Genomic DNA, 20,824 nt, shown 5'->3' on the forward strand with positions numbered 1-20,824 from the left:
AGGCAGCCATCTAGACATTTTGGAACCGAAAAGATTCAAGGGACCAGTCGGTTATTTGCCAACTCGATTTCTTACTTACTCACAAACCAATAGCGTCCTCTAGCTACCGTACACCTCGTTGGGTGTATAGTGGGTAAGGTCCATATACTGAGACACATATCGACTTGATTAATGGAAATTTGCAGTTCAAAATGCAGACGAACAAGGATCTCAGGCCTGTAACTCGGAGCCAGACAAATCCAGATCATGCAAAGCGCCGATATAGTGTCACGCTCGCGAAGAAATCGAACGCTAATGGCAAGAGGAAATCGAAAGCCTACCAGAGCTGAAAGCTCTGCCATGCCCTCGTCTGGCCATCCAAACTGCTGACCATGCCCGAGTCTATCACGCTTTCTTCTGGGAGCAATCATAGTGCTGGCGAAAACAGTTGCCTCATCAGGCTCATTGCCTCACGAAATAGAGGAATCGGACGATCCCTTGAATGGGCTGAGATCTAAGAAACGGGAGCTGACATTACAGGCGGACAATTCTCTGCACAATAGCCGTCGAATCCACGTCAAAACTGACGCGTATTCGTGCATGGAAATAAAGGACATGCTGGAGTCCTTGAATTGCGATATAATGCAGCTGGCGGCTTTGATATCGGATAAGCTGAAGTTCAATCACGCATACGCGAAGACGTTGGAAGGGTTGGCAAACCTACATGATGCGGCGGAGAATATGCAAATTTTTTTGGGTCGACGGGTTGCCGAGCTTCTCATGGGAAGGTTTACTAAGGAAATGCAGGGTATTGTTATTCAGACAGTTATTCAAGCTGTGTTGGCAAAGACATGTCGATGGCTTATTCAGCGCTGGAGTGTATCTCACAAGGGGCACAAGTTTTTTGCTTCATCTTACAAGAAATTCCGAGAAATCAGTGGGTACTTTCCGGTGTAAGTTTATATATAATTTGCTTACCTCTGTATTCCCTAGACTCTCTTGAGACGGTGGCCCAATGGCGAGCCGCGACAAGGGGGATAGCCAAATACGGTCCTCAATTCAACGCCACTCGAGAATACGCTCTTCAAAGGCTCATAGATAACCTCTTGGACGTCCTCCGTATCGCAGGATGGCAGACATCGGCACCCAAGGAAGGCATTGAGAGACTGTTCGGTGATCGCATCCGAGAACTTGTCGCGCTCACCATCGGGGTCGATAGAGCAATCATGGAAGGCGCTATGACCCAGGATTTAGACCTCTTCATGCCAAAGCATGACAGCACATACGACCCAAACATGATGGTCAACATTAATCAGGGTCCGAATGCCGTCGTTTCCGATGGAGAAGTAGCGGTGTCCGTCAATATTGGGTTGAAGCTAAATGAAAGACTTCGAGATGAGGGTAAATCTAAGGAGTCGAAGGTCACAAATTCGGAGGCAAAGGTCCTCCTGAAGGCGAAAGTGGTTCTCAATAAAGCTCTGGGAATTTGAGGTGGGAATTTTTGAAGAAGAGAATGTAGCGGAAGAAGTGGCCAGGATATCTGAAGGGAGATATGCGGTTACATTTTATTCGCTAATAATAACCATGTAAAATTGAAGTCAAGGATCGGTTACTCAGAGGAGATGCCAGTGGTGACACTGATGACGATGTTGAGCGATGTTGGGCAGTGTTCACTGTTGGGGGCACGTAGAATTTTGCGAGCGCACTTGCGAGCATGCGTTTGCGTTCTCTCGCATGCGATTGTCACGCTTGCATTTGCGCGTGCGAGCGTGACAAAGACCTTCTTGAGATTTCTTGTATAAAAATAGCGCCGGAATCTAGTCAGTGCTGCTAGATGCAGAGAGATATAATACTTTTTGACAAAGACCAGAAAGTTGAAGGTTTTTTTGAGGTGATGCTCTCTCAAAGTTCAAAACCAAAACTCAAGAGCCGAAAAATCAAGCTATGAAGCGATTCTTTGACCTGAGATATCCGGTAAATCAGTAATTTATGTTAAAAGTTGTCGATAGAAGAGTCTAATCCCAAGAACATTGGAATAAGGCATGAACAGACTTGGAGGAAAGAAGTTAAAGAAGGTAAGTCAAATGTTGGCTGCTGGTCAGAGAGGGTCAAATTCAATAGCAGGTATATCATAGGAATATGAAATGAGCCCATATATGATGACTAGATGCCGATAGCTTAGAGATATCAGAAGTGACCAACAGTTAAGACGGTTCAACTCGAGTCGAACGCAAATGTTACACGATGTCACACATCCGTCACACTTGCGAGCCAATTGCGAGCCGCTGTTGCTCGCTTGCGTTTAATTTCCAACCGCATGTGCTATTTTCAAGAACGCATGCGTGCATCTACATAAGGCTTGCGTTCGACTTTGGGATGCATGCGATACATGTTTGTGAGATGCGTAAGCAGGTTTCTTCATCCCGCCAAGTTCAAAAAAGGGTAAGATTTCTTAGTCATTTCGAAATGAAATGTCGCTGTGATGGAGGGATCTCTTTTTGTGGCCAACAACTATACCTTTATAGCATTTTCATATTATTCAATGGTTTTCCTGAGTCATAGTAAGCGACATTGACCTGGTGGGACATATCCAGGAACTCGGAACAGTAAGTAAATGTTCAAGATAAGACAGAGTTTACTAGTGTCTTTAAGACAGTAATAAGTATTCATAGGCCACGCAAACAAACGTATCCATATGCGCGCAAATGCATGCAAGTTAAACGCAAGCGAACGCAATTCAATTTGAGTTGAACGCAAATGAACCGCAGTTGAACGCAACTCGCAAGTGTCGCTCGCAAAATTCTCCTGGCCCACTGTTGGGCGCGACGCGATCCTCGGTGTGACTGACAGGGAACGAACAGTAACGGATCACGTGCAATGTGACAATGCTTTCAGAGCCGTCACAAGGCCTCAGCTTAGCTCAGCTTCAGGCCTTCAGGCTTGAATTAGCAACATCCTTTTACCGGCAGGATTTCCATAGCTGCTTCTCGTACACTGGACACTTGTTCTCAAATTATCCATTGCACTCTTTGGGAATCTGCTGTCCTGGTTGTCTGACTCTGACCCACACCTTGCACTCCCGTATTTTCCAAGAACTCGCTGTAACCAGTTGCGGTCGTGACTTGCTTCAACGTCTCTTTCTCTTGACGCCCTTATAAAACATGGAACATTCAGGCCAGCCCCCTGCGCCTGTTCATCTAGCACCGTTACTTCGACTGTAGAACGGCACTACGACTGGTGAACCCAAAAACGGAATCAGAAACATCATTAATGGGTGAGGGGAAGTATAAAAGGGTACAGATCAGTCTTGTATCATAACCAGTCGTCCACACTTGGACCTTCAAGCGATACCCTTCTATTGTATTCATACTGCTTTGGTCAATCCCGGTATGCTACTCTTGTTTTTCCAGTTATGTATTCGCTCAAATGTTTGAGCAGCAATTGCCGTATCTTTCGATATGTTTGGTTTCCTGCGCCACAAGGCAAAGAAGCATATAAAGCGAAGGCGCGCGCACCCTATGGGCACAGGAGCTGAAGAATTCACAGCGCCGAGTGGTTTCACTTCCGACCTGAGCCTAGCCAACAATGTTACGTGCCGCCTTGGACGCGACTCTAGAAGCTTTACAGCACTCGGGGCGTCTTCATTCTATTCTGTCGGCCCCGATGGCACTGCGCAGAAGGCATTACCTCCACCTGCACCTGCTTCACCTTTCTCATGTCCTCCTACTAAGTTCAAGTCGATATCGGACATCGTCTTCAGCAATGCGGCTTTCGACACTCTCCTTGAGTCGAGGAATGGGGGTGACCAATAGATATTGCCGAGAGGATATCGATACACTCGTACCATAGAAGAGAGACAATCTGACTTTGTGTGTAGTTTATAATGGTACAATCCCTACTAGTTACCGTTTTGGAAAGTTTTTATCGAAAATATATTTACACTAGATCGCAGCTAATTGGATGGAACCGGCAGGACAATCGCGAGTGAATGCCGAGATGCCGTTGCTGTATTGCTTCATGCCGAAACTCAGCAGTATTGACAGCCCAAAGTCATCCTTCTTCCCTCCCATGACCTTGCTGCCTATACTTTCCCCTTCCTTATCTCTATCATGGAATGTATGGATGAAGGACGATATCTACCTCGGGCGGCTGCTATATCCTGATCTTGAGAGGATCCACGGCCTTGTATCCAGAACTTTGCATGCCATAGTGCGCTGAATTTTTGCTCCATGGCTCGGAAGATATTCTCTAGACCCGCCAGCAATATTGAAACATCCTCATGTGGGCACCATCTACGGTATGGATCAAGAAATCATTCGCCATTGTCCCGTATTTATGCTAATGTTACAGTTGGATATACATGAAAAAGACTTATAACTTCCGCAATCTGTTGAATCGATCCACCCAATAGGAAATTCTCGGAGCGACTGGTTCACTCTGGTCGACGAGAGTCCTGGAAGAGGAGCTGGAGCTGCTGTCGCCTGTGTTGGTGCGCGATACGGTGCCATATTGGCTGTACATGAACTGACCACTCGGGTAGGACTTGATTTGGTCGCATCCAGCATGCTTAGCCTGAATGTATGCGCACCCGGCGTTGGTGGCTGCGCATTGGTGTTTAGGAGGAGACTGGATCTGTACGTTCTGGGACATTCCGAACGTCTCGAAAATGACACGGTTGTCGTGGAACGGATCTGTAAAAACGGGTCGGCCTCTGTTCGCATTTTCGGGGAACGACAGTCCTTCCGATGACGACTGATCCACAATTGGTCCGTCGTCAGCAAAGGGATTAAATGTAGAAGACGGCTTATCGTGGGATACATCGATAAGGTCGTGCTCGTAGGGTTTCGGAATCGCGACATTCGTGATCTGCGGAGGGAAAGCGACGGCTTGTGGGCGATAACCGCTAAAGGGACCGGAAGTGGTTGTCGCATAGCCGAGAGCAGCGTGATCGATAGGCAGATTCTGAAAGGATATTTCGCTTGCAGGCGGGTTGTTGTCAACGAAATGGAAAGCTGGCATTGGCCCACACACAGGAATGGCTAGGCGGTCGTGGCCGCTCGATGTGAGGCTCCCGCTCGACGCGGAGGCGCTAATATTGATGCCGGTGGTATGCGGAATTTCTAGTGGGAGGTGGCATTCGGAGTCGAGATGGGGATACACAATGATTTCGTCGACGCCAGGGTGCTCTTTGGGGACGGGCAAACCATCAGAAAAGTACTCCATTGGAGGGTGGCGCTGCCGACGCTCCCGTAGCTGGCGCTTATGCCTCCGAAGTATCCTCTGAAATAGCCTTTCGATCTCGACAGTTGATATCTGTTTCCGATGAGGAGCTGCGTTCGAACGATTGACAAGCCAACTTACCAGTTCCAACGGCTCTGCAGACTTTTCATCTGTCTCGAATCGCGTTTGCTCCTTCATCGCGGTTGCCGGGGTAATCCCACTGTTGTTTACCGGTATATGAGCCCAAGAGTCGGTGGATCGCTTCTCGATATGTTCCGAAACGCGTGTCTTGGAAAGACTCAGCCGCGTGAGTGGAGATGAAGACAATGCGGCTTACCACTGGAGCGTCAAAATCCTCCATGATCCTGCTTTCTAGCTGCCGAAGATTGTCGTCGAGCGTCTGCGACCCACGGTCAGCGCGGGTGGCAGGGCCAGCAACGCCTACTCACCAGCTCTGACGTTCGCCGTGTATTCAAGCCTCCGAAGAAAGCGTCAAAATTCGACGCCATTTACGAGTGGGAGAGGGTGAAGGTGATGCTCAAAACAAAAGTACAGGGCGACCAAGGAGAGTTGGGAAGAGCGCAGAGAAAGATGAGGTGCGGTTGAGCAGCTTATAAACGCACCTTCGAAATACTGATGGATATGTATAGCGTTATTTGAGCACATTGTTTGTGCTGACTATTACCTGGCTTGGAATTCGACGCCTGCTATAACGTACAACGACACAACGGCTCACCAAGCTATTGTGCTTCCGAAGGATTGTTTGGTGATGTGATTGCACACTGGCTGCTCATAGTTGCCGTTTCGAGCCACAGGATGCGTAGGGGTGGATAGTGGGATGTAAACTGGAACATGTATGCTTGAGGTCAAGCCTCTGTTACCGGCTGCAAAGTGCGTACGACAGAGTACGCACTTTCATTTTGATGTTTTTGCCTTTCCTGATTCTATGAGTGTAGGTCATGCAGTTGGAGCGTCAGATTTTTCTGTGGCACAATCCACGATTCTCCTTTGTCGTCCGCCAGCATGCATCTAGTAGTCACTTGACTTGATTCTGCAGTTCCGTCACCTACTGCCTCTCAAGGCTGCACACTGGTACGACGATGGATCGCGACCGTTCATAGGCTCTATCGACATTGCTCAACACAAAAGTTCGCCACTTCTTAGGACAGTGGATCTCATTAACATCTAAGATCTAATGACTATATTACGATTTCGGCATCAAGTTGTTAGCCGGTGGATCTATTGTCTCCGGTTCGTTGGAGGTATGTCATACCTCACATAATTTGGATGAGCCAAAGACTCATTATCAATGAATTTTAGGTTTTCCTATCTGCGTACGCCTTAGTTCTCGGCATTGGCTAGTACCGGTATCGATTGTTTATTTACGACTCTGGAATCGTTTGCATCGAAGCAACTGAGCGCCGGCCTTATGAAGAATGCCTTGGTGACCACAGGCAATGATCAAACCGCTTGTAGCATTATTGTTCTTGAAGACCCTGAAAACACGTACCAACGGTTGTTTGAAATGGTGATGGTCCAGTCAAATATATGTTGTGTGATTGAGACTCACACCGCCTGGCATATTATTTCAGTCACCAAGCAGCTCCAGTGCCAAATTGCTATAGAAGACTGATGCACGCCTGTGATTTGTGATCGAGGGTGATGATGGACGTGAAACCGAAAGAGTTCCTGGGGTGGATACGCAGACAACCGGCGTAACGAGGACGGGAAGAGCGCAAGAAAAACCTGGTAGCGTTGAGCAAGCCAGATAACTGTAATTTCGCTAGGCGGCAACGGAAGTCAGCATGTATTAGCTTCCTGGTCATCGACTCCGAAGATAACGACAATGATTATTGGAACACCAATGCTTGTTGGGCATAAGTGCTGGTCGCTGTTCGGGACTGGTCTTCCTTCTGTAACGAGACCATCAAGTGATTAGGCGGCAATCCAGCGCTACCGTAGCTGTTACAAGGGAATCGGAACTTAGATGGGATCGTGGAAACCGAGACGGATATATGCTGTTGTGTGGCTGTGTTCACATATAAAAGGATTAGTCAGGGGCCATGCTCAAGACATCCTTCCATCATCGACTTAGGCGCAAGGCCCTCCGACGATACCTTTCGTTCCGAATTTCTGCCTCCTTGTACTATCTAGGTAGGCTGTTGACGCAGGTTTCTATCCTCCTCTTTCTGACATTGTAGCTACAGAATGCCTCTCGAATTACGTTGCCACAGACATGCGACACATCGCAAAACAGCAGACAACGACGCCATGCCGCCACGCCCCATACTCAGTCCTACGCCCGTTAGCCCGACGATATCTGAACTCGCGCTAGACCCAAAGTCATTCCAGAGGATGATTTCACCGACCTTTTTGTCGGATTCGCCACTGCAGTCCTCTGCAAAGTCTTTGACGGACCTTGTCCTCGACAACGACAACGATTTTTATGATATTTTTTTGGCATCGAGCATGAAATATGCTACACAGTCTGATGCATTGATGCCTCCTCCTTCGAGTGCGTTGCTGGCGCCGCCCAATACTCCTGCTGGTTCAGTGGAGATTCTGGAGAAGAAGGATTGATTGTGATAATTGCCGCGCTATTGCTGCGCACTAGAATTTTAATGTCAAACTGTTTACCAGGACTGTAGTATACTTATCCCGTATATAATTCTTGCTCAACTGCATAATACCATTTTGGCACTGTCTCTACAAAATCGTCATGACGCAAACTGGGAGGCGATCGGACCAAATGCTTTCGGTACGTCATAACTGGTTAATTTGGCTTCCTTCTCTTCACTTCCTTCCATGACCTTACCGCCCGCCCTCGCCCTCGCCACCCTCTCTCTCGCCTCTCCTCCTGTTGACGGCCAATTCTCTCGGCTCGATTCACTTAGAAGGCAACTAGAGGTTGACGAGGAGTTGTTGACGTTGACTCCCTGGACAGCATTCAAGTACGTGTCAGCAGTTGTTGTAATTCGAATGTTTGACGGTTATGATGAATACAGGTATAATATTTATGTCCATCCCCGTCAAGGCCTTGATGTGGCGTCGGTTACCTGTCACTGAGGAAGGGCAGCGAGGCTCGAACCTCTTCGACCTGGATATATGCACCTTAACCTTGCTCCAGATTGACCATATGCACATTGAATGGGGTTATGATGCCCGACATAACCCTCTGGTGAATGCACCGTTGTCCAACGTAGCACGCGGGGATAGACAACGACCTCTTCATCCGAAGCCTTTCCGTAGCGTGTGGCAGGATCGCGAGACTCTTTTTCCTGCCTGAATTCTTTGAACAGTTCTTCAATCGCTGAAAACGAGATCTGTGAAGAGAGTCAGTCAAAGAGGACTCAGGCTAGGTTGGCCTCACCATTTGCGGGGGCCAAGATTCTGCGTTCTGTGGCTCAAGTGTCGTGAGTGGCGGGGGTTGAGAGGGATATTCTGCTCTCGTCTCCGATATAGCTGGTGCTGTCTTCTTTGCGCTACATCGAAAGTGGCGGGGCCGCCTGGTGATCTTGGGCGTTGACATGAGGATGACGGATACTGGGGCCTCTTGCACTCGACGAGTTAGAGCGGGATAGTGATGAAGGTATGGTGTAACTTTGCGCGCGCCGTTCATTCTTTCATTTTATGAGATGCTTGGCGCCACTCCTTGGACAAAGGTCCCCTTTTTTTCTTGGTGGCAGCGCGTCTTTCTGTTGGTCACCCCCTGTTTCTTATCTTTCTCATCTTTGTTCTTCAGATATAGACGATCCGTTCCTACAATTACAAAGGTCCTTGAAACTCGGCTGTCTACGAAGGAAGCATAACATCCATCGTTATCAAACTACTTCGTACGCGCAAGCTCTATTATTTTGTCGCATGCCATAACTGTCCAGAATACTTTCGGGTGTCCTCAGCCAGAGTCTTGGCCGCCGCTCGGAATCGTGCAGCTTCGTCACCTCCTCCGATTATCCTGGTCAGAGCGCAACTGAGCTCGGAAGCTTCTACTCTTGGCGCAGATTTCTTGTTGCCGTAAATACCAATTCCGAGCCATTCAACCCGCGCTGCATAGTCTTTTTTTTCAGTTAGATTTCATCTCAATGCCGATAGCTCACCATAGCAATCGTACCACATTGGCAAAACTACTTGAGGGATACCGGCGCTAAGACATGGTTAGCAGTATCTGATTATCAGCTGAAGTGATGAAGACGTACTGAATTCCTTCATAGACGCTGTTTGCCCCACCATGGTTGACCGTGCAGACGAGATTGGGTGTCTGAGGATTGCTAATGGTTCAACGTCTAGCCAATCAACAATCTTCACCCTCCCCTTCTCCACATAGTTCCCTAAAATATCATGCAAGGAAGCCTTCGCAACGTCATGTGCTTTGAGCTTCCAGATAACCTGGACATAGCGGTTGTGATCGAGCAGGATGCGTAGAGCCGTCGCCTAGTTGACAAGCGTTGTTCTCATCAAAAACAGCATGCGTTCCCAAGTTGACAAGAATCGTCGGATCCGCTGTCGAGCCAACTGGCGAGTTCCGGGTCTTTCTCCTTCACTGGGGCTGCTGGAACAAGAATGGGACCACACAACGTTATGTTGTCCGGAATGACACATGGGAAGTCGGTTTTAGGAGTGGCGGGACAAAGATAATGTGCGTCGGCAATGTATGGTTCAAACATGGGAATGGTGTTATTGAGACCGAGCTTTCTGACGGTATTGAACGAGTTCCTGGATTTTGGGGGAAGAGAACATGAAGTAGACCATGGCGCAGGTGAGCAAAGTATTCTTCGGGATGTGATACCATGGCATGGGGTACGGGATACCGGACGACATGACAGGGTACTTCCAGAATATCGAGCCATACGGCTGTATACGGCCGATGATGTCCTGCATGTCAAAGGCACCTGTTAGAGCACGGACTGTTATCAAATAAAAGTGAGTCGTACCTTGGGAGCGTTTGGTGTCATGATAATGAATTTCAGATTCAAGAAACGGCATGCGTCGATAGCTTGACTAAGGAAGTATTCAATCACGATGGCATGGGCGTTAAGATCCTGGATGATCTCAACACAGCTGTCGTAGAGTTCCATGTACTCTGGGCCAGACCATTCGGCGACATAGTACGGCAGACGCCTAAAACTTCGGAGGGCACCAGAGAGACTTGGTGCGTGGGTGGGAGTGTTAGTTCCGATTCTGCGTATTCGAGCCTCTTTTAGGGATATCCCCCTGAGAGGATGGAAGTAGATTCGCGCCGAGCTGCCTGTCATCCGAATACGATCCTGAAGCTCCTTGATACGGGGTGAAAGCACTTCCAAAATTAACATCAGGGAGCGATAATATCGAACGAACGAAACCAAGTTACCGGGAAAAGACGCGATGTGTACCTCGACATTTGGGCGAAGACAGAGCTCGTGTGCGACGGAGAGAATGATGTTGACTTGCCCGTATTCGCTGTTCGTGAAGAATAGAAATTTTCTGGGGTTTGAAGGCGTACACATTGTAAGCAGAACCGAATGCACAAGAGGGTGGGGATTTGCTGCTGGGTCACATTTTTCGGTCAGTGCAATTTATTGCGGACATTTCTGATAAATTGCATGCAAATCGGACGTCATTGAGGAGAGCTGAACCTGATCTTACCTGCGCAGCTCCTGTATGAGGAGAACCGTCCAAATCAAGGTCTAGGCGCTTAAAAATCGCAAGATGCTCGTGAAGCGACGATGCGGGCGTCGGCGAATTCATGTCACTTTAAATGCACATTCCTCATTCTCCGACTTTTGCATTTGGTACGTCTTTAACAACCGTCCCTCTATGGTCCTTTGAGGAAATGCGCAAATATTCGAGCGGTCTTGTACCTAGAGGAACGCGACCCATTAGTGACACTACTAAGAAATCACCATAGACGCCGAATAAAGTTTATGCCTGGTTCTGAGCCTAAATGTAGACGCCCCGCATCGAGTCTGGGGATGGTCCAGGAAGACAAGATGCCTGGACTTGGTGCCCTAAAAATGTTTGGTTGTCAGCCTCGACAGATCAAGAATTCGCTCGATGGGGAAAAGGTAAAGTGGGTACAACATCTGGGATATGGAGGGAAATGTCGACGGTAGCTGCATGAATAGGCGGAAAGTAGAAGTTTGATGTTCAGCTCGACACTAGTCGTTTCCACGTCCTATCTGCGCCTCGAATTCCATCGTATAAGCTACGAGAAGTAAGTATCCATGCCTACGGGCGCCAAATATTTGTCCCACCTCAGATTGTGCTGTTGACTTTCGTACGAAGAACTTGAAAGATAATTTGGTAGCTAAAGGTTCTTGTATGCGGATGCGAAAGAATGGAGACGAAGCAGATCAAAGGTGACCACGATGAAGGTCCATATCAAGCTTTGGTGGTTTGGCCTTTCGGTCTCTTCCACACATATTGCCATGATAAATATATAAAAATATGGTGAGATGGCCGAGCGGTCTAAGGCGCCAGACTAAGGTTGATCGATTGATCGATCGGTAGACCAAATCACGTGGTGATTATGTAATATCTGGTCTTTCGGGGCGTGGGTTCGAATCCCACTCTCATCAGCTTTTTCTTCCTTTAATGTCTATATTTTAGATTCCGCTCATTAGGGTAGCGCACGAAACCCCCAGGGGGAGTAAGTAACCGTTTGTTACCGACCCCTCCCCAGGAGGGTGGTTTTGCTAAGGTAAGTTACCGTTACTTACCTTATCACGTGCACTATCACATGCCTGACGCGCTGCATTGCCCAAATTTTTCCAAAACCTTTGTTTTCGTGTTTTTATACATTTTCTTGATGTAATAAAAGGTGGCCCATTTGTAAAGACCACTCATCTGTGAATAGACAACCTAAATTGAAATATACATGTAATAGTACCAAATTATTCTGCTCAACTACCTGTCACATGACAGGTAAGTTACCTCGACAAAAGCCTCTCCGGCGAGGGGGGTGTAAGTTACCGGTAATAAACCCAAGTGTATCGAAACCTAGGTTTCGTGCGCTACCCTACCGCTCATTTTTTTGACCTTATTGATCAATGATCACTGACCAGTGATTTCGTCGTTCAATAATTGATTGTCCGCCTCAGCAGAGTCAGCACTGAGTGGTATGAAGTAATTCAAAGACTAAGAGAGTGTCTACCGCTTAGGAATTTAAAATATTGAGTCTTTTTCTCTCTGCCTGTCGGCTCTGGCCATCCCAAAGGCCAATCGCATGCCTTAGCGCCATGAAATAACTTAGTTTCCGTCCTTTTGACATCGACTCAGGTCGGGTGATAGCGGGAACTTTCCCCTCTATATTGTTTTCAAGCATCCTTCTCACAATCAAAGGACTGTAGTCCTCTCAACCCTGCCTCCCCATCCTGCCGAAGGGGTTGCTGCTTCATATGTCATTTGGCAGTGAGCCTTCAACCTACTTTTATCCTCGTCTCCATTGATAGATTGAAGCATTAGTACGCACATCATAATTGGGTTTATTCATGTTATACTCTCAGCAGCAACAACTATCCTGGTATAGTAGCGACGATAGCTTGTAGGAAGATTGTTTGCCTGAGGCGTAGCCTCTGAAGTCACTAACACTACCATTAATGATTTTTATACTATGGTTCTACTGGTAACGTGATAGACTAATCATATCATTAATACACCCTGGGTGAGGACAAAACACGAAGAAAATAATGACCGTTGTAAGGGAATGTCGCCAAAATCAACCACGGTGCAGAGTTATCGTAAATGTTTACCTGGTCCACCAAGGCTCTCTGTGGATATGCTAAACCACGTAAGCCATCACCCACATCCGTGTCCCCATCCCTCATAGGCAACACGTATTCCGCTTGCTTCGCGTGTGCCCAATGCGTATAACATGGATGTCTGGTGACCACTCTACGCCGAGGACCGGAGTGATAACGCAAGAAGTCATCCCGAAATAACTCGAGGTTGAGCTTGTTGGCGAGCTGTTTCCATCCATCATATCGAGACCGTTCTTCCAGAATATCATGGACATCCTCAGTAAGAGGGTCGAATTCGAATGCGGGGATGTCGAACGCGTCAGGTGTGTCGGGGAGAAAGGTATCGAATATGGAATCATCATCATTATCATATGTGTGAAACGAGGTCAGGATGGGGGATGTTTCGGGGGTGTAGTACGTGGTATCGTTAGAAGAGACAGAAGAGCGTACATCGAACAAATCGTCGCTGTCTGTGATATCGGTCATAACTTCGTCGTCGTGAAAAGGAGTGGAAGGCTCTCCGGAGAGCGATGAAGAGTCAGAAGAGTGGGATGGGGTCGTGAAATTGTCGCAGTAGGCATTAAGCTCCTCCATGGCCTTCTTGAGACGCTGGAGGTTTAGGTCTAGAATCTGCGAAGCCAAACGTGAGCCAAAGGTCGACATTTAAATTCTAGAATGTAGGCACCATTATCTCCCGTACACGGGGAACACGAGATATTTGTGCGTCTTCTGGAAATTGGAAGCGGCTGTAGGTCGAGTTCATGATCACGGTCAACGCGATGAGAAAGAAATAAACGAGGAGTCAAGCAAGCTTGGTATGGGAGGGAAGAGGAGAGGAGAGATGATAGTTCCGTCGCGCTCTCCTGTATATGTATGATGGAGAATAAAGGAACCACATTAAGCAGAGTTTCTTTGTACTACCTTCCTTTGTGTTGCCGATTTGGGAACCCACATCCGCATTCGTACGTCCATAGCAGAATTTGAAAATGCGCGCCTTTCAGTCTGTTGCCAAGAATTCGCCACCGCTGCACGATACTGTCGTGATACAAAGACGACGCGCCGCACCGTCTTGATAGTTACAATCTAACATATACACATCAATTATACGCAGTAATACGTTCGCATATGGTAAACGTGTCAAGACCTAAATGAACCTCAAAATTGGTGCCAGTGTACAGGATACTTTTACCTTCTAATAAAACATGCATAAGAGATAAAAATGCGTATTAAGGATGCCAAACGTCCAAATAAGTAGTCCTGAAAGTTTTATGATGATTCCGAGTCCGAAGTCCCAGGAGTAAAATGTGTGACGCAGCATGGTACAAGGATGGTGACGATGAATGAACAGCATAGTGTCGTGGTCGGTAAGTCAGGGTGTGGGTTCTGGGACCGGATTAAACGGCATGGCATCATCTTCCTCTTCTTCCTCCAAGATCGGAGAATCGATTTCCTCATCATCCGGGTCGGCTTCTGCGTCTGGGTCAGCCTCGTCGAAGATGGCATGGAACTGGAATGATATCAATAATTTATCAGCGATGAAGAACAGCAACTGATGAAAGGGTATTACATGTGTAATAATCGCTTTAACGAGTTTATTAGTATGGCCCATGTTAGCCAGAAGCATCGTGAAGTCGTTTTTTGGAGGTCGCAGCAGATTGGGGCTGAAAACGATGGATAGTGCTTCCGCCGTCATTTGGTTGTATTCTTCAAAATCAGTGACTCTGTACGGGCGAATGAGTAAGAGATAATGCTTAAAGAATCGCTATACATACTTGTCGAGGTGCTCTGAAACACGTTTTAAAAGGTCAAAGTTTGCTTGTGGCAGGCTCTGAACGATACGTTGTATCGCTGAGAGTCGAGCGTCCAGATCTTCGAGCTCTGTATGTGGAGATCAATAACGTGGCAAGGCAAAGGGACGTGAGGAAACGTACTTGTCGCTTCAATGATCTCGAAGTAAGATGCAGCAGGAAAGACGGGTTCTGGAAGCAGCCGAAACCAGGACTTCACAAGATCACACACAGCATGAATATCCGTCGTACTTGTAATCGGACTTTGGCCTACAAAGGAAACGATTCAAAAGACGTCGTGTTTTCGAAGTAGTTCTTCCTACCTCGATTGTAAGCGTCTCGGAGACTGTTGATCTCAGAGGTGGCACCAGCAATGCGATCTGGAGGACCTGGTCAGTACAGATACGAATACGACGTTCCCCTGAGGCTCACAAATGCCAACTTCAGTCAAACCACGGCTTTCAATCTCTGACAGACATTGCTCAATGACTTTTGGCAGAGCGCCATAGGGAACGTCTCCTCCTTGAGCCTCTCGCTCTAGCAGGATTTGGGGGTCAACGCCAAAGACTGTCACAAGGTGTAAGTAAGGGGAGTAGCATAGGCACGGATATCGACTTACCAGCATTAGGGTCTCTTGACGGTGCTGAAGATCCAGCCCTGAGATCGGACAATTCGGGCTTGGGCGAACTGCCGATGTACGTAAGTCGACGTTTAGCCGCCATTTTCGTCACCCGGTTGATAGTCTCCAACCACTTGTTCATATCCCGCTTGTTCATCGCCTGCAACAGATAATGGCCTCCGTCTTCAGTATTGACCTGGAACATATACGAGCGCTCGTTGTTGATGAACTCGACCACGCGGGCGTCGACCAAGCTGAGCACCAAAGCCGGTTTCCCAGTGGGGGTGAAGTTGAGCTCGGAGACTGTGCGTTTCAACTCGGGACCGTGCGTAGGTTCGCTGCCAAAGGCACTGGAGATTGGCCGCATGAAGTGCAAAAACGCAGACATGCTTTTCTTGTTACGATGTTGTTTCGTCGGAGTGCCTGGTCGCTTTCGTGGTCGCATGGCTTTATTGAGCATGTCTTCGCGCTTCTCGTTCCTTGACTGCTCTAGAAGTTTCTCCTTTTGAAGCCTATTCCGCCCATTGCGATCACGTCTGGCTTTTTCCAACTGAACAGCTACTATACGTTGAAATGGACGAGACAGCCTCCTAGTTGATGGCGGACCATTGGCGTTCCCATGTAAACCCTCGCGCTGGCCTTCTTCCCTTATCCCCCGATGATCAAATTGCAGGGCCATGACTTCACGCTCGATGTTATTCAAACGTTCAAAGCCGCGACGCGCTATATCGCCACGTTGCCGGGACGAGTGAAGTGGCGGTGTGTTGGCGATCAGATTGCACAAGTGCCTGAATGACCAAAATCAAGGACCTGCCTCGCTGTGGGTAAAATGACTCACCTGCGTTTATCAAAGTTGACGAGGCTCTGACCGTCTTGGCTTGGCTCTACTACATCAGGTGTCGATATAACGTCAAGAAGCCGTTCTATGACCCAACCCATATCAACTGTTAATGCATCCCTTGACCCAACAGACTGGCTAGATGACCGTGACAGTAGCGATGACAGAGAATCACATTGCGTACTGCGGCTTGCTGCCACGTTTTGCCAGGCTCTATAGTGCATTCGACTCTCAACGCTCATTACTGCGGCAGACACCACAGCTTCAACGAATGAACGAACACAGGGTTGGTCAATCAGCCTTGATTTCGTACTCTTCTCTGTATTCCGTATACGGCTGATTTCAATGGTCCGGAGTAGCAGCTCCATGCGGGCTTGTCGAGCTTGTAGTCCCAATCGTGGCGCCACAATCTTTGATATCAGCCATTTGCGTAAGATGGCGTACGCCCTGATACAACTGCGAACGCCGGGAGGAAGAAGTCGATATAAGGAATCTTGCCCAAGTTCCGAGATCAGAAGTGAGGGTTCGACGTCTTGGATGTGAGAATAAATGGTCTGAATTTCAATATTATCTTCGGTGGTTGGCCCTTCTTTAGATGAAAACCAGCCCGTTCGGTCAGCGCTTTGAACTTCCAATAAGTCGGACGTGATGTAAAGGTCCTATTGCGGACCCGTATTCAGCGTCAGAAATGAAATATCAGGGGAAAATATATACCTCTTCCGTAACATTGCTAAATGTCGCACAGGCCATGCCGTCAAGAATGTCCACGAGCTCCTCAGCATTTATTCGATCAATATCAGGGCATTCTCTGGCGCTCATATTCCGCACACGAGCAACGCTTGGTGATGGGATGATAGTCGATGATGAGGAAGCTCGTGACGAAGGGCGCATCGACTGACTTCGGAAATTACGGCGAAGAGATTGCCTCATCTCACGTAATGACGACATGGACTGGTTTAGACTAGCCTCTCCTTCAAGGTCCAAGGGAACACGAAAAACGTGATCATCAGGACTGTCCAAAAAAGATTGCAGGCTTTGCAGCAACTGCGGGTCATCCAAAACATCCTGGGCGCCACCTCCCCCAGTAACCCACTCCAGCATTGTCTCGAGCACCTCTGCGCGAACATTCGCTTTTGACAAATACTCGGATAATCGTGGTGGTGAACTTCGAGGCTGGGCCTTAATGTACATCTTTCGTAGCAACTTACAAAAGAAGGATAGTTAGAATCACCGAGAAAAAGAAGCGAAGCGCGCTTTAGACTCACTTCGAAGAACACTAAAGGGGTCACAAAGCTACGAAACACGTTCCACCACACTTTAGAAAACTCCTTTCGGTCAACTACAAGCTCCCGAGTGCCTTCGCGTAAAGACATCTCGCCGTTATCATCGGCAACAGAAACGCATATATTCTTGAGTCCATGAACCAAAATATCGACAAGATTGTTCAGTGTTCCCGCCTGTACAAGAGCTCGCAATGGCCGGTCTGTTGATGTTTCTGACGTCACATAAGTCGGCCGGTTGGAGAGTGCTGGGAGCGAACTTCGTCGTGCCATACTGCTTTTACGGTCTAGAACCTGTGAAGACCCCGGCTTAACTCGTATTGACGATGTACGACCTGGAGGCTTCTCAGAGAGGTCGGCGATACTGGAACTCGGCGGTCGTGAAGGTGCGCGAGAAGAGCGACGAGAGCTCGGTACAGAATCATTACCACCTTGGACAACGAGAAGGAGATCTCCGTTGTGCACCGGGATTACTGTACCTCCAAGGCTTAATGAAGCGAGTACGCCGGCTGTTGGATCGAACGGTCGTACTCGACGTTCTTCCTGCCGTATACGTCCATCGACAGCACGGACAGCGTGGATATCTGTTGCCGCATCACTATCTATCCGTCCGCGTAATGCAAGGCTCCGGTCAACAAGGCATACCGTGGGAAGGGGTTCGGGGAAAACCAGGGGCAATAAAGACACATTTGGAGGATAATTCGAAGGAGGTCGGGACCAAAAGTGAGGCTCGAACAAGCCTTTTCGTCGAGGTTCCGCCGCTAGCGAAAGCGACATGAATTGGTCGATTCTGTCATGGGAAACAATGAGCTCCAAATAGGATCAGAGGGAGCATATATAACAGCATACCGAGCGAACTTGACGCCGAGACCACCTCCACCACCACCCTCCATGAACATCTCGCGCCAGTATGTCACCAGCTTCTTGACATCTTCACTGACTTCGTCGTCTGACAGAACTATCTTCCTCGGACATAGCGAAAACGCAGTTCTATATGTCTCAAACCACTTGCGAATCGTCTCCATCGGCTGAGTCTTCAGTGTCTCATCGGCTCCCTCATCCTTCACCTTGTCCATCTGCGTCTTCACCCGAGTCCTCAAATCCCCTCCCCATGGCGTCGTCTTTGGTTCTTGCACACCAATAAACGCACCGTCGTCATCCGGATACACCCACGCTTCGACAGCAGCAACCGCCGATGCTTCCACCCTCTTCCACACCTTCTCTAGTCGTGCGACAGGTGCACAGCAAACGGCAGCCTTGATGGCTTCCCACGTGCATGCATCACCACTCACCCTGCAGATCTCTGCTACCCGAACCCACACGGAAATTAACTCTGAGCGAGAATGTGTACGCGATGTACGCTCCTCTGACTTGCGATTGGGAGAAGATAGACGAGGTGAGCCCACGTAACCACTGGACGTATCCGCTCCCAGGATCTGCATCAGCAACAGCTTTGTGAGCCAATGTGGGCGGTCGTCGCTGCCGAACAGTGCGCCAAAATATGTTTCTGATGCCTTCGACGCTGAGGATAGGCCATCGTACCCGAGAATATAGTCTGCAGTCAAGTTCAGCGGGGCGCTCTGGAGGGCACTACGATGAAACAGAGTGAGAGTGCGTGCTGTGAGCTGCGGGTCGAGAGATAATAAAACATCGCGTGATAGTCCTTCCCGATCAAGAGCAGTAGCCCAAGACGCTTGCGGTGGCGTTTTCGGGGAAAAAGGTGGATGTAAGGTCTGATTTTCTAATGTTCTGATATCAGTCGGTGTTCCTTTCCATGATGGGACGGGTGACGGGGGAGAGTCATATGTAGTCAATAGATCCATTAATGAAGGTAGCTTCGATGGCTCATCAGGCCTCGGAGAGAAGGTGCCTAAATTGGGGGAAGCAACGTTCGGCATACTGGGGGAATGAACAGGATTTGGGGATCCGACAGGAGAGGGGACGTAGAGAGCCTGCATTGAGGTCGAAGTGGTAAGAGTACCAGATGTCGGTTTTACTACAGCAGAAGATGCCCCTGGAATGGTTTCGGCTCTCCATTCTTCCCAAGCAGAAAAGTCTGCGGGCGTTCCGTGGTACCTCAAATACTCGCCAGCCAACCATTCGACTCTCGAACGTAAACCTTCCTTCGCATCATCCTCCGCCCCAGATATAAGGTACTCAGTACACCGCAAGAACTCGGCTTCATACTTCGCTTGACCAGCGAGCACTGGGAGACAGAGAAGATTGGCTGAAGCAAAATCCTTCCATTTCTCCTGCTCGGCGGAGGCGTCACTGGCAAAGAAGGTGGTACCAAAGACGCATTCGTGGACTAGTGCCTCGAAGGTTCCCTTCTGAATGGTTCCACTGTCATCGAGCGAGAGGTCAGGATGCGTTCTCCTTCCCCAGTATGCCCTCTTCTTCCGGGGGAGCCCGCCGTCAGCTTTACGCAAACGTTCCTTTCCGCCGGTGTCTAGCCCACTTTCCTTGCCTTCGAGTTCCAACTCCGCCAACTCTTCTTGACTTGGCGGTACCAACACCGTCGGAAAAAGATCCTTAATGGCGGTGCTTCTATCACCCGGAGGCTTATAAAAGTACAGTTTGGAGCCCTTCAGCTCGAGCTTGAATGGTTTCCATCCCTTGGACAATGCCACGTGTGAATTCTGGAGGTTGTGCGGTACATCCGCGAGGCGATTTATTAGCCCCTTGTGGTACACAATCTGCGAAGCCCGTTTGGTAACCTCAGCTTCGGCATTGTCGTCGGTTTCGGATTCAACAGTGGTGTTAGGGGATAAAAGTGCAGTCGAACGCGACACAGTGGTGCCAGGTGCCGAGGAAGGTCCGGGTTCTGGTTGTATTGGCCTCGAGTGGGCCCCAAAACCAAAAGGAAATGCTCCCTTGCCGTCGAGCTCGCCCGAACCTTTACGTTTCGGACTGGGAGGAAATCTAGGAGAAGCCAATTTAGATGATAATTTAGGTGTGAAGGAATGAGAGCGCGTGTGGACGTGTGAAGGAGGGGTTTGTCTGGAAGGAGCGGTAGATTCTTCACTATTAGGCGCGGAAACAGAAATTGTTACGGGTGGCAGAATGGGGGCGCTGGAAGGTGATTGTTCCGGCGGAATACTGGTGATGATGGTAGGGAAAGGTTGACGTCCCGTCTGACTGTTCGCGACGTGCTGCTGTTGCTCGGTCTTGCCGCTGCCGCTGCTGCTTCTGTTGCGGTACTGGGCGACTTTGTCCTGAAATACGGCGCTGACAGGAGACTCGACGACAGCAGACATGCTCCCCAAGTCGTCAGCAGATCGCGACCATGCTTTTCGGGAGATAGCCCGCAGGTCGCCGAGACCGGTAGAGGATGCGATGGGGGTAGACGGCGAGCTTGGAGGGTGAAAGGGGGATATGTCGAGTGA

At 48.8% G+C, this 20,824-nt stretch overlaps 5 protein-coding genes and 1 non-coding gene across 6 annotated transcripts; 2 read left to right on the top strand and 4 right to left on the bottom strand.

The window, feature by feature from the left end:
• Nucleotides 1-371: 371 nt before the first annotated feature.
• Nucleotides 372-1,789, top strand: EV420DRAFT_1711319 (uncharacterized protein; the record flags this gene model as incomplete). Its single annotated transcript, XM_060479633.1, has 3 exons — nt 372-411; nt 461-916; nt 973-1,789. 3 exons carry the CDS (start codon nt 372-374, stop codon nt 1,467-1,469), a joined length of 993 nt encoding a protein of 330 aa, XP_060326684.1. The 3' UTR covers nt 1,470-1,789.
• Nucleotides 1,790-7,049: 5,260 nt separating this feature from the next.
• On the bottom strand, nt 7,050-9,183 carry EV420DRAFT_1750860 (uncharacterized protein; the record flags this gene model as incomplete). The annotated part of the gene is made up of 6 exons (XM_060480347.1): nt 8,570-9,183; nt 8,388-8,522; nt 7,946-8,135; nt 7,683-7,809; nt 7,424-7,623; nt 7,050-7,228 (listed from the first exon to the last, which is right to left on the bottom strand). Exons 1-6 carry the CDS (start codon nt 8,816-8,818, stop codon nt 7,050-7,052), a joined length of 1,080 nt encoding a protein of 359 aa, XP_060326685.1. The 5' UTR covers nt 8,819-9,183.
• Nucleotides 9,049-10,682, bottom strand: EV420DRAFT_1483381 (UDP-glucoronosyl and UDP-glucosyl transferase family protein; the record flags this gene model as incomplete). Its single annotated transcript, XM_060469973.1, has 5 exons — nt 9,049-9,245; nt 9,396-9,527; nt 9,683-9,912; nt 9,986-10,071; nt 10,131-10,682. The coding sequence occupies 5 exons, from the start codon at nt 10,680-10,682 to the stop codon at nt 9,049-9,051; spliced, it is 1,197 nt and encodes a 398-aa protein (XP_060326686.1).
• A 942-nt stretch (nt 10,683-11,624) lies between these two features.
• Nucleotides 11,625-11,753, top strand: EV420DRAFT_t208. Its single transcript has one exon. It is a non-coding gene; the product is annotated as a tRNA-Leu (tRNA).
• Nucleotides 11,754-12,847: 1,094 nt separating this feature from the next.
• On the bottom strand, nt 12,848-13,847 carry EV420DRAFT_1566439 (uncharacterized protein; the record flags this gene model as incomplete). The annotated part of the gene is made up of 2 exons (XM_060474066.1): nt 13,600-13,847; nt 12,848-13,544 (listed from the first exon to the last, which is right to left on the bottom strand). Coding segments are annotated over exons 1-2 (723 nt in total), but the record flags the coding sequence as incomplete, so codon positions are not given.
• A 133-nt stretch (nt 13,848-13,980) lies between these two features.
• EV420DRAFT_836520 (rho GTPase activating protein 22) lies at nt 13,981-20,802 on the bottom strand. Its single transcript, XM_060483661.1, has 11 exons — nt 18,288-20,802; nt 17,424-18,228; nt 16,873-17,349; nt 16,159-16,817; nt 15,321-16,108; nt 15,134-15,268; nt 15,025-15,081; nt 14,846-14,971; nt 14,687-14,792; nt 14,482-14,635; nt 13,981-14,421 (listed from the first exon to the last, which is right to left on the bottom strand). The coding sequence occupies exons 1-11, from the start codon at nt 20,693-20,695 to the stop codon at nt 14,284-14,286; spliced, it is 5,853 nt and encodes a 1,950-aa protein (XP_060326688.1). The 5' UTR covers nt 20,696-20,802; the 3' UTR covers nt 13,981-14,283.
• Between the last annotated feature and the right edge of the window lie 22 nt (nt 20,803-20,824).

The sequence above is a fragment of the Desarmillaria tabescens genome (assembly GCF_030435595.1).
Source record: "Desarmillaria tabescens strain CCBAS 213 chromosome Unknown EV420scaffold_40, whole genome shotgun sequence".
Classification (NCBI taxonomy): Eukaryota; Fungi; Basidiomycota; class Agaricomycetes; order Agaricales; family Physalacriaceae; genus Desarmillaria; species Desarmillaria tabescens.